The following is an 18,986-nucleotide window of genomic DNA, read 5'->3' on the forward strand; positions in this document are numbered from 1 at the left end:
AGAAAAATATAAATCCTTAGGGCAAGAAATGACAAGAAAATTTAAGGAGTCAGAGCATAAAAACTTAGCATATTTTCCTAAATTTTAGTGGTTCCAACTATAGGAAAACCAAACTGCTATATGGGCTTGAAATGATTTAAGCTAACAATTTTTCCCAATTCTTGACACTAATAGATTTATAGTTTTATTATAGTAACAAATAGTTGTTTCAGTGAGATCTACACACATATACAGATTATATTTAAATTCATATAGAACAATATTTACATATTTAAGTTATACTTTTGAAATTAGAAGATGAAGTAGTTAAGTTTTACAACAAAGAAAAGAAAAATACACAAGACAAAAATAGAGTTAACAGTAAAAATGTAACTGTCTGCTCTTGATACAACATGTGGAAACTCTTTGTCAGAAAACTATATCTTCTTAATCTGATTGTCCAAATCATTAAAATATGGATGATTCAGGGCCATTTTGCCAGAAATTCGTTTGGCTGGATCATAGACTAACATTTTCTGGAGGGAAAAGACAAAAAGAGGGTTTTAATTTATTTAAGAAGTGAAACAAAAATTTTTTAAATCTTACCTTTTTTACCAATCATAAGTTAATAATCCTAATGAAAACCATAACTATCTCATCCTCACCCAATAAAAAACCAAATCAACAAGCAGACTAGATACATTTAATATTCAGTTGCCATGTGAACACTTACTATGTAGCACTATATTAAGTGCTTTGAACTTATTACTTATCTCTCACAATAAAAGACAGGTATTAATCCCAATTTACAAGTGAAAACACTGAGGCTCAAAAAGATTAATAACTTGCTCAAGTTCACAGAGTTAAGGAGTGGTAAGGCTAAAATATGAAACAAGATTTATGATTTACAGAAGTGGTTCTCAACTGGGCGAGATTTTTCCACTGAGGGGACAATTAAGCAGTATCTGGGACTTTTGAGTTGTCACAATTGGGTGGAATGTGATATGAGGCTCTCTAAGGTAGAGGAATGAGATGCAATTAAGTGTCTCTTAATGTACAAGACAGTCTCCTGAAAGATCCAGTCCAGATGTCAATAGTAACTATACTAACAAACTCTAACTTAACAGTATTTGACCTTTGTCTCCTTAACTGAAGTGAACTTCTTTGTTTGAGTATAACAGGAGTCAAAAGACAGATTGTGCTCATAAATTGAAAGACCTTTTAAGTCTTACCAACAATATTTATATATAAACTACCTGAATGGCAACTGGCAGACTGTAAACTAACTGGCAGATAAGGACTTTGGAGCACACAGTAAGCAGCTGAAAAATCTGAGCTGAATTAGGTGGCATAATGACTTATAAACTGAACATCCAGTAAGATCTACATAATGATAATAGCAATAGACTTTGTTTTCTTCGTTTAGTAACATGAGAAATCCTTTTCCCCCCCTGGAATCACATCATGTGAGTCATCAAAATCAGTTCTCTTTTAGAACTCTCCTGCACTGTTGGTGGGAGTGCAAACTGGTCCAACCACTATGGAGAGCTGTGTGGAGATTTCTGGACCTACTAAACATAGAGCTTCCACAGGATCCAGCAATTCCACTCCTAGGTATTTACCCAAAGGACACAGAAACATCAATTCCAAAGAGCACCTGCACCCCTATGTTTATAGCAGCACTATTTACAATAGCTAAGCTTTGGAAACATCCCAAATGCCCAAAAATAGATGACTGGATCAAGAAGATGTGGTACATATAAACCATGGAATATTACTCAGCATTCAAAAAAGATAAACACATGCAATTTGCAGCAACATGGATGGCACTGGAAGGGATCATGCTCAGCGAAATAAGCCAAAAAGAAAAATACCGGATGGTCTCACTCATAGCAGGAATCTAAATCACTTAAATAAGGGACCAGGAAAATGAATAACTATAAGAAAGTGAAAATCAAAATCAACAAAAAACTATGAACCAGAGACTCTTTTTGGGGGGCGGGAGGGGAGGGATTGGGGTCAGAATGGGGGGGTTGCAATTGTATGGGGAATATAAAATAAAATTTATTATTAAAAAAAAAAAATCAGTTCTTTTAAAAGCTCAATTTTTAAATACCGTTGCAAAAAAAAACAAAAAAAAACTTCCTAAAGCAGCTCTAAGACTATTTTTATCCTTATGGGTTTGGGGATTTTTTTTTTTTTTTGGGGGGGGGGTTGTCTTATTTTTGAAGAAATAGTTGGGAACAGCAATAAAAAGAAAGGGAATTTTAAGAACTATACCAGCCTTTCTTCTTGTGATGTAGAGAGAAAGGCGAAAAATGAGAGTTCATTTCACGCAGTAAAAGGATTTAGTCACCAAAAACATCAAACAATAAAGAAAACAGCTATGTCTAGGAAGAACTACAGAGATAAAAATGCCAGAAAGAAAGGTCACTACAAGTCAGCAACTGAAAATAACAACAAAGTTATATTAACCCTGGTCTCTCTTTCAGAATATCTATAGCTATCAGATTAAAACCAAAAAAAAACTAATGCTAAATTTTCCTCTCACAAATCACTGATGTTTCTTGGTTTTATTAAAATTAATGGAACTAGTCATACATTAAACATAAGAGACATAACAGTCATGAGTCTTGCTTGATAAACATTGTCTTTTCTTCCCTATTCTAGTAAAAAAAAGTTAATTATGTTCAGAATCATCAGTAATGTCAGTTAGTAAGAAGGGCATCCCTTACCGAGAGCAGATCCAACCCATTTTCATCCAAGTTTTTGACATGGGATGCTAGGCTTCCTGGTTTCCATTTAGGGAACGTATTCTTGTAGTCTTGTAAAGATTCCACTTCTGGCCACACTTCATTATTGGGCGTGCCCAAAGCTCTAAAATTCATTAAAAAATTGAAAATTGTTAAAATATAAAAATAATCTTGCTACGGGTCTCCCCTGGTGGCACAGCTGTTGAGAGCTGGGCTGCAAAGCTGCCTGCAGCCTCTGCAGCACCGGTTCAATTCCTGGCCACAGGGCGAGGGTCCCACAGGGCGCGCAGACCCCTCCTGCCACGCCCGCTGCTCCCCTCAGCAGTGTACTTCGTCAGTCCACCTGTTCTGTTCCCCACTCTAGCTCTGGTGAATCCTCTCACCCTCCCACGCTTCTGACTGTACCTAGTGCTTGCATAAATAAAGAAACATATAAATAAATATTTAAAAAATCTTGTTACATACAGACCCATTATTATTTAACTTGAAAGTCCTTAATGTTTAAATATAAAACAAAAAATACCTGAAAATTCTGAAGAGTTGATCAATTTCTGAATCCCCGTGGAAAAGTGGCTTCTTAGTTGCTAATTCTGCAAATATGGTGCCTATGCTCCAAATATCAACTGGAGTTGAATAGCGAGCTGACCCCAGCAGTACTTCTGGAGATCTATACCAGAGTGTCACTACCTAATACAAAGCAAATTTTCACAAGGAGTAAGTGTGACACATTAATACTTTTATTTCATTAGCACTGTTGTGCAAAAGGTTTTTATATTTTTATTATCAGGTTGCCTCTGATATTACTATTTAAACATCAACTATACACAAAATATCAAATGGAAGATAAATATTTCATTTTTAAGTTCTATTCATATGAGGGGAGGACCAGATAAGTAAACCAAGTATTTTCTTGCTGTTGAAACAATTAAAGTGAAAGGCTTAGAACCCAAATTCAGATAGCCTTTACTTAAAAATAAAGCACATTGATAAGGGGCAGTGAGTGTGTTTGTTTTTGTCTGACATACACAAAATACACGTACTGCTTAAATGCTAAAGACTGCAATGAATAAATCATTTAAGTCTATTAGTAGTGGTCCAGAGATAATTTATTTTAGTATATAATTTATCACACAATAAAACGTAACATTTAATATAAAGTCAATAGCATCTGTTTTAGACAATGGGTAACAAGTAATCTTTATTTAATAACAAATATATATAATTTTAATTTCCTCTAGACAATATATGATTAGCTCATTATCTTTTCTTAAAAATTTTTTTTTGTAAGAAGAACTAGGGTGTAGGCCAGAGGTACAGGGGGGGGGTGATAAGTTCACCAGAAACAGAGTGGGGAGCAGAACGGATGGATCTGCTGAAATATACTGCTAAGGGGAACAGCAGGCAAGACAGGAGAGGTCTACTGTGCCATGTGGGTTGGCTCCCTGGCTGGGGATCGAACTCAGGCTGCAGCGGTAACAGCACTGAGACTTAACCCCATCAGGGAGGCCCCAAATATATTTATTACTTAATAAACAATTTTAAAAAGCCAACACATTTAACCAAATGAGCATGGTTGTAAATTTTGATCTGGAGACAGTCTGGGTGTAAGGGTAAATAATGCCACATAAAACACAATAATCCTTTACTACACAATTCAACATTCCCTTTCCTTCCAGAAATACCAATGAAATGCAAAATAATAAATATAACAATGATAACACATGATTATATTTAGTGCTTTCTAAATGAATATGAATCAGTATATCTTAAACAACAAAATCTGTCTTTTAACCAATTTGTGTATCAGAGAGGATCCAAAGAGGATACAGAAACCGTAGTGCTTTAAATGGGGATATTTTCATATTAAGAAATATTTAGCTATTTAACAGGGAATTGGAATGAGATCGATTAATAAGAAACAATGAAAACTAAATGCCTCTCTAGCATCTTCTACTGACAAAGCTTTATATCACATAAGATGGCAAAGGAAAAGTATCTAAAGGTTCCAGTTCCATTTTCAAATAGCAAGCAATTAAGGGTGAATTTAAAGCTCAGATGCGGGCTTCCCTGGTGGTACAGCGGTTGAGCGCTGGGTTGCAAAGCTGCCCGCAGCCTCTACAGCGCCAGTTAGATCCCCGGCTGCTCCCTGGCCACTGGAGGAGGGTCCCGCATGGCGCGCAGACCTCTCCTGCTGCCCGCTGCTCCCCTCAGCAGTGTACTTTGGTCCTTCTGCCTCTTCTGCTATCAGCTCTGGCTCTGGTGAATTCTCTCACCCTCCCGCGCTTCTGACTGTACCCAGTGCTTGTATAAATAAATAAATCTTTTTTAAAAAAAAATAAAGCTGAGATGCAGTAAGCTGAAACTGGCACAGAATGGAATTATTTTTGAGTTATTTTTCCCTTGACTTGAAGAATAAATACAGAAGGCAATCCAGCATATTCAAAAGCACTAAAAAAAATTATTATACATACCTCATGTGTATACACTCTAATAGGTATTCCAAAAGCTCTGGCAAGGCCAAAATCAGCCAATTTAATTGTTCCTTTGTCATCAATCAATAGATTTTGAGGTTTTAAGTCTCTGTGTAGAACTCTTCTAGAGTGACAAAACACAATCCCTTGTAGGATTTGGTACAAATAACTCTGGAAGAAGGAAATATGTTAGAAAAGTAACCATAGCATATAATGATTTTCTAAGTATTTGTGATAGATTTGCTTCAAAAATATAAGAAATGATGATGCAGGGAAATGTTTAACTATCAGGACACTTGAGAACACCAAGAAGCATTTGGGGGCAGGAAATTCCATTTACACACACCATCATGTTTTTATACCTAAAACAAAGGTAATCATTTACCTTATGTAAACTTCTATATTCAAAAGAATACACTTATTTTGGGGGGCCATGATTAACTCACAATTTAGCTTACTATACATAAACTTTCTTAAATTTGTATGTATGTATTTAGAACAATTTCTAATTTCTACCTTGAGTAAGGTTGGTCTTTTTCATCTCTGCCTTTTATGTTTACATATGTATTTCCTCTTTGGAAACATTGGTCACAGATTTCAAAGAAATGACTAACAAGATATTAGTTGTTTATATGTTCAGAAAAGTATTTTACAAAGCACTTATTGCCAAGACAATGTAATGAAGCAAAAAAGATATTACAAAAATAGTTAACAGAATTAACATACAAAGTTCAAAGTTATAAAACACATTAAAAAACAAACAAACTACCTATTGGAACTGGTTAGCTATTTAGGGAAAACATTAACCACAGTTCTTACACCAAAATTATCTGGTCCATCCTGAATCTAAGAGACAAAAAGGCCAAGGAAGGGATAACCAACTAAAACTATTCCAAAAAATACTGTCATGTATTATCTAAAACATATGATCTTTGAGTTAGGAATAAAGAAACAAGACCTAAAAATCAAAATGCCTTCTCACATAATAGATTGCTAAGATATTTAAAAGATTATTAGAGGGCAACTAGCCCTATCAAGATTTTAAAAGTAAACAAACATCTCCAACCCATGAAAATTCCAGCTATAAGAATTTATTCTAAAAATTAGCATATGAAGGTAAACCTATGTCACTGCAATATCTTTCTTAAAAGAATGACCCACCAAGCACAAAAACAACTAAATGTTCATCAATATGGAACTGGTTTAAAGAAGTTCATCAAAAATTTAGACAAATAGGTAGACCTACTTGTCCAAGTTTTAAAGAGAAAAAGAGAAAGGGGTATACACACACACATATACCTAACACACACATTCAGAAATAATTCTTTTTTATAAAATATGTTCACAAATGGACACAGCCAACAAAAAAGCACTTGTAAGACCGCTAATCAACTAACAACTACCTCTGAGGAGTGGGTTGGGAAAGTTCCCAACACACAGTACATTCTTAAAAACAGTCCATGAGCAATTGAAATAACATCTAGTAATAAAATGACTGACTGTGATATGAAAAGAAATATTCTTCCTTGTTCTATTTTCCAACTTCTTTTCCCAAACTTATTTCCATAAAACATAGGGACTTCAACAGAGTAGATCCATAATAGTCACAGTGGAAAAACATTAATGGAATTAGATATGTTTCTTACCTTAACAAGTGAAGAATCCATGAACTGACCAGGAGGGATAGAATCCAAGTATTTTTTGAGATCCATGGAAAGAAATTCAAAGATGAGATATAACCTGGAGTCCTGCATAAGCACATCTTGAAGACTGAAGAAAACAATTACATGAAAAACAAAATAATCTAGCAAAGATTTTTTTTCCTACGCCTCTCTCACAAAAAGAAACTACTTCCATTTTCACAGCAATTATCACAAAAAGTGGGTTATAAAAATTTTTCTATAAAAATTACATGCTGTTTTTGGGAAAGAAGACATGGTAGCTTCCCCAGTTGTCAAAATCTTAGTATACTAAACTAAAATTTGAGAAAGGAATCTCAAGGCAGCAACTGACACTTAAGTCACATTATACATGAGCTAATAACTGTCAAACCACTTTTTATTCCAAAAGAACACTTTCTTCCCCTTTATTTATTTTATATACTTTTTACATCATTTTTCATTTTTGCGCAGTGTATGCATTTTCATCTTGGTTATATTCCCCATACAATTCCCACCTCCCTTATTTTGGCCCTAATCCCTCCCCCCTACCACCCCCCATCCCCGTAGTATGCCTCAGGTCTATAGTTGCTTGTTTACTTTTATTTTTACTTTATTATAATTAATCGTTTCCCTGGTCCCTTATTTAGGTTTTCTAAATTCCTGCTATGAGTGAGACCATCCAGTATTTTTCTTTTTCTTCATGGTTTATTTAGCTGAGCATGATCCCTTCCAGCTCCATCTATGTTGCTGCAAATTGCATGAGTTTATCTTTTTTGATTGCTGAGTAATATTCCATTGTGTATATGTACCACATCTTCTTGATCCAGTCATCTGTTTTTGGGCATTTGGGTTGTTTCCAAAGCTTAGCTATTATAAATAGCGCTGTTATAAACATAGGGGTGCAGGTGCTCTTTGAAATTAATGTTTCTGTGCCCCCAAAAGAACATTTTTAAAGTTGACTGCCTGTTGTTCAGAACTTGTCTTTCCATTGAGATAAATTATAAAAAAGTATTAGCTGATCTTAATAGTTACTCATTATCTTCAGCACCAGAAAAATACAACGAAATCCTATCTTTGACTGTAAGGAAGACAACCTCTCGGTTCAAATGAAAAGAAAGAAAAAACTTTCTCATCTGTGCCAACTACCTATCTTAGGACTAGAAGGGGCCCTTAAGGAAGTGGGAGTTACAAAGCTCTGTGTAAAGGCCTTTTCTCCATGGCCAGTTTACCTTGATTTCCCAGGCCCAATACTCATCTCTTTTACCAAGCTTTGTGAACCATGTTCCTGCTTCAATCTATTTTTTTTCTGTGCCCAGCATTGTCAATTAACAAAAATAGGAATCTATTCCTCTCAATAAGCTTAGGGCAGAATTTGCAAATGTAAAAATTACTATATTGAAATTCACTTTTGAAACAGTTTGTGCAAAAGTTTAAATTTAGATATCATAACATACCTGACTATATTTGGATGACGAAGTTCTTTTAATAGGGAAATTTCCCGAATTGCAGTACTAGGAACCCCTTCCTCTTCACTTTCTAGTCTGATTTTCTTCATTGCTACCACTTGGCCTGTAGTTTTGTGCCTACCCTTATACACAACTCCATAGGTACCTGAAATACACAAAATAAATGTCTACTATGGACAGAAAGTATTTTACTGATAATAATCTCATCATTTCTAAAAAGAAATTGAGGGTAAAATACAACCTATCATGTCAGTAGTTAAGAAATAAAATTCATGTAGTTGTCACAATTTTCCCAAATACTTAATTATCAGTGATTTCCCATCACATTAGAGAACAAAATAGATCCTTTGCAAATTGGAATATATCTCCTGTGAAATACCCTATAATAAAATTAGGCATACAGTGTAATGATTTGGGTCCAGAAAACAAAGGCACAACATTTTCAGAAAACTCTGTATATCAGAGTGCTTTATGCATTGAGATATAGAGCCAACAGTTCTCCAGAAAAGATGGAGATAAAAATAGTTCATTAATTACTGAGTAAGTCTAATAAAGTTCACATTATCTATTAAAATAGTTCATTAATTACTGAGTAAGTCTAATAAAGTTCACATTATCTATTAAATTGTAGGGAATCCTTATACTTATCCAGAAGTTGTTATGCCCTTCAGATATGAGTAATAATGTCAATATAAAGGTGGGATCTTTGGTAGAAGTGGGGAGAGGGATAGATACAGAGAATGGAAATGGCAATAAAGGAGATGGACTGTTTAGCTAAAACAAGTCCAGATACATGATATACCTAATCCTCCAGATAAATGATTTTTGAAGTGGGGTAGAAAATTTAGGGAAGTCTTGAATGCCTTAACTATAAGTGAAATATATATATATAATAGCTTTTGCTATTTTTTCTATGACATCAGTAAATTTCAAGTGACCAGAGAGCATTTTTCTAGGGAGATCTATTCTAGCTTTCATCAGTTTCTACAAAGGTAGCCATGTTTCAGAAAAGGTTAATAAGAACCACTAATAGAATATCTACTTTCTTAATTATAACTGTCAGTAGCAAATTGATATATATATATGAAATTATTCTCATTTCTTTTAATACAAAAGTTCTATGTACTTTATATCTTCCTAGATACTGGTGTCATCTTTTTTTTTAAGATTGATTTTATTTATTTATGAGTATAAGTGGGGTGTAGGCCAGAAGTGCAGGGTGTGAGAGGATTCACCAGAGACAGAGTGGGGAGCAGAATAGGTGGATCTACTAAAATACACAGTGGGAGAGACAGGAGAGATCTGCTGCACTATGTGTTAGCTCCCTGCCCGGGGATTGAACTCAAGCAATAGTGGCTGGCGATAGCTTGATAGCACTGAGACTTTAATCCCTGCGCCACCAGGGAAGCCCTTGGTGTCATTTTAAAGTTACAATCTGACATAACATCCATTTTGTTAATTTGATTAAATTTTGTACTTTTGGAAAACCAAAATTATTCCATTAAAGAACTGCTTTTATTTAAACTTCACAACACCCTTAAAAAAAAAAGTAGGTAAACTCCTATACACTTAAAACCTGTACATTTCATTATCACAAAAGTAGGTAAGGCATGTAGCACACTCATAAGCAGACTGAAGATTAAATTACTCATTTGCATAACGTAGTCAAATAAGTAGTCAATGGTAAATTCAGACTTTTTCCCCCTAGTCTGTCTTCTCTCTCTAGTGTATAACCTCATCTTGCCCTGCAGTGTACTCATAACATTGATTAATTAGAGTCAACACTCAAAACGAAGAAATGTTAGATGTGGTCAGATTATGGAGACCTCGTCATAAGCAAAACAATCTAATCAACACTGTGCCTCCTAAATATTAAATAAGGTTCCATAGTTACTCTCTATGATCTCAACACTCAAGATTTTTGTAATTCAGAAGAAGGCAGAGTACAACTTTGTAATATTTGAAGTATAGATGCACTTAAGAAATTGAGTTGGCAAAAAACTCAATTATCAAAGAGGAAAAGGCAGAGAAACTATTCTATTAAGATATTAACCACAAAACGAAATGCATGGTATCTTGGCTAGACCTCCAAAAAAAGTATTTATTTATTTTTTTAAAGATTTATTTATTTATTCATACAAGACCTGGGGTACAGGCCATAGGTGTGTGTGGCGGGGTGAGAGGATTCACCAGAGACAGAGTGGGGAACAGAAAAGGCAGATTGACTGAAATACACTGCTGAGGGGAGCAACGGGCGAGTCAGGAGAGGTCTGCTGCGACATGTGGGTTGCTCCCTGGCTGGCTGGGGATTGAACTCATGGTGCAGTGGCTGTGGCTAGCTTCATAGGTTGCATCTTAAACCCCTGAGCCACCAGGGAGGCCCCTTTATTTATTTATTTTAAAAGATTTTATTTATTTATGTATAGGAGAACTGGGGTACAGGCCGGGGGAGGGGGGGGTGGGCAGGGGGAAGAGGATTCACTGAGACAGAGTGGGAAGCAGAACAGAATAGACTGAAATACACTGCTCAGGGGAGCAGAGTGCGAAACAGGACAGGTCTGCTGCACCATGTGGGTCACCTCCCTGGCCGGGGATCGAACGCGTGCTGCAGTAGCTGTAAATTGCTTCATAGTGCTGACGCTTAACCCTTATCACTACCAGGGAGGCCCATGTCCACAAGTATTTAGAAGTATTTCCTGACAACTGACTCTAAATGGATTAAAAGAAAACTAAAATGCTAAAACACGCATAGATAATAAAGTAAGGTGCCAAAACACTAACATCTTAACAAAATGTATTACAGGTTTACTGCATAAATCAACTTCTCTAAAGGTCTGGAAATATTCAAAATAAAAAGTAGAGGGATCAAATATAACATTTAAAAGACAGTATTTTGTTAGAATTTGACCAGGCACCACCTGGCAAAAACAAAAAAGAAAATACTGCGTGGAAGGTGTCATCTAGGCCTTAAATTACTTCTAAAAGTTATTTTTTCAAAACAGTGTCTAGCACACAATCCAAACCAGGCAGGCATAGGAACAATCAAGATAATACAAGGCAGAAAAAGAACAGATTTCAGAAAATGAGACAAGGCAAAACATATAATACTATCAAATAAAATATGTAAGTATCACCTGAACCTTACTGCCAGACACTGCGAACAAGACAAAATCCCAACCCTCCTGTAGCTTACAGTGCAGAAAAAATAAAGAACATTAAGAATAATGAAAAGGAACAAAATGACTTGGACTAGAATGAGGGGGCTGGAAAGTAGATCCATTAGAGAATAGTTTCCAGGGAGAAAGAACAACCACTGCCAAAGGCCCAGAGGTCAAAGAGCAAGGCATATTTGAGGACCTGGAAGAAATCTAAATTACAGTTGAGTGGCATTAGATGAGGCTGGCTAACTGGGCTACCGTGATGATAGTTGTGAGATGAGTGGTCCTAGTAATAGCAAGTAGTTAATATGTGATGGTTTTTTGAGTTAAAGCATTCAAATAATGCTTTCCATGCATTATTCCATTGCATATCATAAATTTTGTAGTAAGCAGTATTCCCATTTGCTGAGATCCAGAAGTTAAAGGTTTATGATTGTCCCATTTGTAGACATCAAACTGGGTCATGTGACTATGTGTGTAATATACATTTGAAAGTGTATTTTTAACAGCTTCTATTTATAATAACAGTTAGAGTACATTTCACGAGTCAAATCTGTCATCTCCTATATGTCTACAACTCCACAATTTTTAAGGAAAAATACATTTACACTTAAGAATTTCCACACTTTTTCGGTGCCAAACTAGAATCAACGTTAAATTTTCTGGGAACTCAAGAACAGCATTAGACTTAGACACGCAAATCAAACTCATTTTTAACTCAATAGCAATATCTGTTTAGGTAAATGAATGCAATAAAATATTTAAGCAAATTTATTAAGAAAAAAGTCATAAAATCCAAGTTTACACACACACACGTGTGTATCTCCAATCCAACTAGTGCCCAAACTTTTTATTTCCTCCCTGGTCTTTTTAATATTCTTTGTATAAGTAAGATTCTGGAACACACTAAAAATACAGCACATACTCCTCAAACATAACTTTCATAAATTGGATTTTTATAAATTATGCTGCATAAGTTTTAACATTTGTTCCTGGAGAGTTTACAATGTTAATATCAAGATGACTATATAGAAACTTAGATATTCTGTTGAAGAAAAGAAAAAAAAAAGCAAAAGAATATTTTAACCCCGCATTATGTCATAGTCAGCAGGACCCCAATAATGATTATATCATTATAAAGTTGATGAGGAAAAAAAAAATCCCCAGATGCTGAACTGATGCAAAACAAGGTAAACGGAAAAACGAATTTTCTTAAAGAACCTATCAAGGACTAACTGTAGATATAAACATTGTTTAAAACTTTAATACAGAAAGGTAATGAATGATTATATAAGAAAATTATTGGTTTTAGAATAACTTAAAACATGTACAGTAGACAGGGCATTTAAACCTAAAGTAACTAAATGGAAATTTTTTAAATGACTTTAATAGTAATGCCTCTATTATTTAACAATAACCCTATATTTTGCCACTTTAGAAAATTTAGGTAATTTTAAAATAACTGTATAAGACTAAAAGTATATTTTGAAATTAACATAATTCTACTGCCCTAACCTATACCCCCAATACATATATAAGCTACCAATCATGTTTATAAAATAGAATATTGCTTAGAAGTATAAGATCATTGAAGTGAAGTGTTGTCAGGGAGACTATCCGCATAATTTCAGTTCTCTTGAAATGTGAAAATTCTGTGTTTACTATGAGAGACTACATATATTAATATAAATTAATACTACAGGAAACCATAAAGGGTGAACTTTAATAATTATTTACATGTCTTCATGTCAGAGACAAAGCATTGCCAAATCATCTAAAACATTAAAATCACTCACCTTCTCCAATTTTTTCTATTTTGGTATAGTCTTCCATAATTAATCAATGGATGTGGTAGATCCTAAAATGGAAGAAAAACTGACTTGATTATATGCAATTTACTCAAAGGATGGCTTTAAAAATTAATGATATTACATGTATTTTTCCATAATGCCAAGAGTTCAGTATTAATTTTCCATAAATGTTATATTAAAACAATGCTTACAAGAGAAAGGACTTGTGCAGTAAAACATTTCTACCTTTCTTAGTTCCTAAAACATTGCAAATACGTGTATATTCTCCACCAGTGTAATGTGCAGCTTCCAATCAAACCAGGCACCAGCTTATGTATCCTTGCCAAACAAAAGCCAGATGGTCTTTTTATGTAACTCTAAGGAGCAATGTGTACCAGAGTCATACTCAAATACGTCAACAAATGTTATTTGACAGAACTTGCGCTACTATATATTTTAGTAAAGATAACTCAAAAGAATCAATTTTTAAACACATGAGTAGGAAGCTAAAATGTGGACACATTGGAAACTGTTCAAAGCAGCAAATGGATGTAAGTAAAGTTGTGCAAGTGACAGTTCCAATCTTCTGCTTTTTGCAGTCACCTACACAAACATGATCAAGGCTTTCAAGGCACTGTTTACAAGAGCAAGAGATATTACTAAGGAGCCTAAAAGAAAAGGTGCATTTCCACAGACAAAGGTCCCCGAGGAACTAACCCCTTATTAAGTTCCACTCTCATATTCACCTTCCAAAAAAAAAAAAAAAAACACACTTCAGAAGTAGAGATAAATCTTTTTTAAACGGACAAATTGTACTATACTCGCCATTATGAATGGCAGTGGACAATTAAGGACAATTATCCTTTTCTCAACAACCAGCAAGATTTCACATGCCTGATGCTTACTAATAGGCGCTCACTTTGAACAAAGAAGTAAAAAAACTAACTTGATTTCAAAAGTCAGTTTCAATTCCTCCCCTCCATTTTCCAGTTCTATTTTAAGATGCAGTTTTAGAAGGCCTTTGAATGCCTCCGGGTGCTTCTGCATCCTGCAGGATGTAAACTATCACCTTACACTCCGAACCCTGCAGGCCTCTAGAGGAAGCACAACGCGCACAATCATCATTTCAGCATCAACCACGAATGGACGATATTAAAACACACGTTTGACCTCTCGGCAGAGCTTAGCTTCCCACTTTCTGTCAATTCCATAAGAACCACCCAGCATTAAGATAAAAACGAAAAAAGCCATTTTCGCCCGGGCTCTACGACTTAGCTAAGTGCTCAAGGGCCGGGGGCGCAGAGGCCAGCCCAGCAGGCCACAGGTGAGTCCACGGGATCGGTTTTTCGAGCCCGCCTGGGTTTAGTGCTGAGGTAGGCACCCGGGTGAGGCCTCGCTTCCCGCGCCTGGCGCCCGAGGGCCGAGCCTGGCGCCCCGCGGGGCTGCACCGGTGCGCGCATCTGCCGTCTACCCTGGCACGAGAGCCCCCTCACGAGCGAGTCGGCGGCCTCTGACAGAAAACAAGCCAACTCCGAACCCCGGCTGCCCGCCGGGGGCAGGCCCCTCACGCGAGGGACCCCGTCAGGACTCGGCCCCCCCTGTTCTCCCACCAAAGCCGGGGCCCAGCGTCGCTCGCACAACCAGGTCCCGGGCGTGAGGTGAAGGCCTGGCTTTCCAGCCCGGGCTCCCGAATATCCCCCGGCTCCTCACCACTCCGCCCCTGAGCCTCTCCGCCGCCGCCCGAGCGGGCCCTGCAGAGCCCACGTCCCCTCGGTCTGACCTGACCCCGGCAACTCCACCTGGCTGGTTCTCCCGCGGCGAGAGCGGCGGCCACAACCACGTTGGCGTAGCTCTTCCCTCGGCTTCCCAGCGCCAGCTTTGAAACTAAATGCGAGCAGTTTCAAACTCACCGCGCTAAAGGGTCCAGGATCCACCAATCAGAGAGCCCGTAGACTTTCAAAGGAGCCAATCAGAGCCTAACTACGTTTAGGTTGGGCTTTCCGGGTCGCTAGAGCGCGAAAGCCCGAAGAAACGGCGGCTGGAAAAAAAGCAGAAGGGCGGGCGCCCACTGAGTCTTGACGCATGCGCAGTCTTCCATCCCAGGAGTTTGTCGTCCTACTGTTTCTAGTCAACAGGAATCTACTGCTCACAATAGGTTGCCCCCCCCATGATGGCACAATAAAAATTTATTGTATTCAAAACAGCTCATCGCAAAAGTGATAGGCGATGTTAGGGCTGGACCGAAAGAATGCATTTGGGTTACTTTAAGAAAGAGATAATGGAAAACTCAAAGACAGTCTCAAAGATGTACATCTAAGTTTATACTAGATTATTGGAATATGTTAGATTATTGGGGATTGTTTATGTAATTGGAAATGTTTATGTGTGTGCTTTTGTCTCTGTGTTGTGTGCTTTACTTTTTTACCTTTCTTTAAATTTTTTATTTAAAATTTTACACTTGATCTTAGCCAAAGGCCGAGAAGCGATTATTTAAAATTTTTTTTAAAATTTTTACATCAGTTTTAAATTTTAAAATATTTTCATATCAGAATATTAGTAGTTCTTTTTTAAAAAAATATTTATTTTATTTTATTTTATGCATACAAGAAGTATGCTGGAGATGCAGAGGGTGAGAGGATCCACCAGAGACAGAGTGAGGAGCAGAACAGGCAGACTGACTGAGATACGCTGCTGAGGGGGGCAGCTGGCCAGCCAGGAGAGGTCTGCTGCCCCACATGGGTCACCTCCCCGGCCTGGGATCGAAATCTAGTGCTGCAGTGCCTGCGTCTCAACCCCCTGCGCCACCAGATAGTCCCCAGTTTTAGAAGTTCTTTAAAACAAAATTCACATCCAATGAGGGAAGAAAAATAGATTTAAATGATACTATAAATAATCCAATGTAAAAAACTCTTTCATTGCCCTCCATTATATTCTTGAGAGATTCCTGAACTAGTACATCATTCTTAAGTCTTCAAGGAAAAAAAAAAAAACAACAGTAAAATAAAACCGGGAATAACAAGATTCCCTTAGTAAGGATTTCTCTTTGCAATGACCTTAATGGGATGTGGAGGAAAGATTGGATACCATGACTTCCACAAATATGTATTATGAGACCCAGATTAGGATAAGGAATAGAACTAGTACATCACATGCCTATGAGTATTTAATACCTTTTTACACAAAAACAGCATCTGTGATCTAGCCCCATGTGACACACTCAGTCTTGAAAACTTTACAGCCCCAGTGACAGCAGCAGAGCATGGATCTGATAACTTTTTTTTTTAAAGATTTATTTTTCTTAATACAAGAGCTGGGATACAGGCCAGAGTCGTGGGAGAGTGAGAGGGTTCAGAGCAGGGAACAGAACAGGCAGAAGGAACAAAAGCTCTGCTGAGTGGAGCAGCAGGCGAGATAGGAGAGGTCTGCTCGCCATGTGGGATTCTCCCTGGCCTGCCGGGAATCAAACCGGTGCTGAGGAGGCTGTGGTCAGCTTCACAGTGCTGCGCTCAACCCACTGTGCCACCGGGGAGGGCCTGGATCTGATAACTTTTAAAATTTACTTTTAAAAAAAGTTTTAAAAAATTTACTTTTAAAATCCTAAATTCATATTTTAATGACTCCAACTACCTCAGAGAAGTGCCTTAGGGTGGAAGACTCTCTGCTAGTGGAGGGTACTGATAGTAATAGGTAAACATATATCTTCCTCTGTAGGAGGTCTCAGCAAGGAATCCAATTTATATCATTAAAAAAAACCGGAATAGAAGAGATGGAATTTTCCATAGGTTAGCTTCTTCTCTATTATCCACTAACTGATTAGTTCAGATAAAATCTCTGACCCCATTTCATCATTTCTAGATGCCAGGGAAGCCAGTAAAGTGTGTAGAAGGAGTATTAGGAGTATTTCTGAAAGTCATTCCTAGGTTAGAGCTGCTGGCAATAACTTTGAATTGGGGTGGATAAATAACTAGATACCCCTCATCCCAAACAAATGTATCTTCCGAGTCTTTGTGTTCAGCTTTCCCTGTGCTGATCCCAGCAATGTTCATGGTCCTGCCAAAGCCATTGGACAGGTGGGAAAGTATGACAGATGGAGAGTTGAAGGGGAGAGAAACATCAGCCTTTCCATATTTTTGTTAAAATATTTTATGCAGTTTACAAAAATATATGATGTTGTGAACACTCTTCTTTGAGCCATGGGAGAAGCCTGTGAAAAGGCAGCATGAATGCTGACACTTCAGCTTTGTCAGATTCACAGTGAATCTAACTCTGAAACTGCAAACAATTTCACACGTATTTGGAGTTGGGAGAAATGATCAGGGCTGTTATTTTAGTTGACTGTCTGAAATATTTTATATATATATATATATATATATATACCCACACATGTATATATATTATAGATTCCAAATGTCCCCTAAACTTGGCCCAATACAGCTTTTGTCAGAACTAAACATTTACAGTGAGAAGTAATTCTTTATGTCTTTGTTTTTGTAAAGCCAACCCAATGTACCAGGATAATAGATTATGACTAGATCTCTAATTAAAAGTTAATGAATTGATATAGAAGTTAATTTTCTAATGATGTTAAACAATGAAATTCTAATTTAACACAATAAATTGTTACCTGGAATGATACAGGCCTGGGATTTTACATTACGAATAGTCTTCATTTTAAATACGTATGATAATTGACAAATACCAAAGGGCAAAACTATAACATCCTCATGCTGCTTATACAATAGAACATAATTTACTCTTTCCTCAAAAAGGAGGCAAGCACGTCAAAATCGTGTGGCCCCTGATTGTCTCCTTATGAGCATCAATAATCTGACTCTGTGATGTGCATTATTTTATACTAGTGATGTGATACTGAAGTGCCTGAGAAAATTAAAACTGTGTGTTTCACTCATCAAATATTTTGGGTATCTTTCATATACCTGGCATTCTTTGGGGGCAGATTAAGATACAAATATGATTTAGACTACCTGATGTCATTAAACTTCAGAGGAGGGTAGAGATAAGAAAGATACAACAAATGATTATACTCCTTTTATGCCAATTCATTAAATACCATCTTGCAGCTGATGTTTTAAAGCAAGCATTATGGAATACAAAGTATAGTGATAGAATATCCAGATAAGACATCTACTGCTTCAACATTTCATAACATTATGAATCCCTTGTTATATCCCAAACAAGGATAGGATGCAAGCCTGCCCTCCAAAGTTTCAGAGTTCTTATGGGTAATTGTAAAAATTTCCGAGGAGACCCTCCCTTGTGGCCCAAGGGGTTAAGACACAACCTATGAAGCTATCCACAGCCACTGCAGCACGAATTCAATCCCTGGCTAGGGAGATACCCACATGGCGCAGCAGACCTCTCCTGACTCGCCCGCTGCTCCCCTCAGCAGTGTATTTCAATCTGCCTGTTCTGTTCCCCACTCTGTCTCTGGTGAGTCCTCTCACCCCCCACATCTCTGGCCTGTACCCCAGTTCTTGTATGCATAAATAAATAAATCCTTAAAACAATTTTTTTTCCAGAGGAAATTCAACAATACCCAAATTTCTCCTTACCCCGAGAATCATATTTGAGTCTTTCCATTGCCAATCCCAGACCACAGACTCAAAATGAGAGACAGGAAGAGAGGCACTCAGGTGGTGCTATCCTGACAAAGAATCCAACTGGAGAGGCCGTGCCATCATCATAGT

At 37.0% G+C, this 18,986-nt stretch overlaps 1 protein-coding gene across 3 annotated transcripts; it reads right to left on the bottom strand.

Annotated features, from left to right (window-relative positions):
* Window positions 1-223: 223 nt before the first annotated feature.
* CDK1 (cyclin dependent kinase 1) lies at window positions 224-15,319 on the bottom strand. Of its 3 annotated transcripts, none has more exons than XM_037496485.2 (8): window positions 15,189-15,319; window positions 13,285-13,346; window positions 8,319-8,475; window positions 6,850-6,973; window positions 5,204-5,374; window positions 3,256-3,419; window positions 2,715-2,856; window positions 224-515 (listed from the first exon to the last, which is right to left on the bottom strand). In XM_037496485.2, the coding sequence occupies exons 2-8, from the start codon at window positions 13,319-13,321 to the stop codon at window positions 417-419; spliced, it is 894 nt and encodes a 297-aa protein (XP_037352382.1). In that variant the 5' UTR covers window positions 13,322-13,346; window positions 15,189-15,319; the 3' UTR covers window positions 224-416. The 3 variants fall into 3 exon arrangements, with proteins under 3 accessions (XP_037352382.1, XP_037352380.1, XP_037352381.1); XM_037496483.1 differs by lacking the exon at window positions 15,189-15,319 and adding an exon at window positions 15,078-15,182; XM_037496484.1 differs by lacking the exon at window positions 15,189-15,319 and adding an exon at window positions 15,059-15,182.
* Between the last annotated feature and the right edge of the window lie 3,667 nt (window positions 15,320-18,986).

The sequence above is a fragment of the Talpa occidentalis genome, unplaced genomic scaffold (genome assembly GCF_014898055.3).
Source record: "Talpa occidentalis isolate TD23 unplaced genomic scaffold, MPIMG_talOcc4v2.1 talOcc4.8, whole genome shotgun sequence".
Taxonomy (NCBI): Eukaryota; Metazoa; Chordata; class Mammalia; order Eulipotyphla; family Talpidae; genus Talpa; species Talpa occidentalis.

Bases quoted from the DNA above. Each gene is read 5' to 3' on its own strand.
- CDK1 (XM_037496485.2), bottom strand. From the start codon at position 13,321: ATGGAAGACTATACCAAAATAGAAAAAATTGGAGAAG. The intron at 8,476-13,284 runs GTGAGTGATTTT...TGTGTATTTCAG, and splicing joins AATAGAAAAAATTGGAGAAG to GTACCTATGGAGTTGTGTAT. The intron at 2,857-3,255 runs GTATTTTTTGTT...AATGAATTTTAG, and splicing joins CAACTCTTCAGAATTTTCAG to AGCTTTGGGCACGCCCAATA.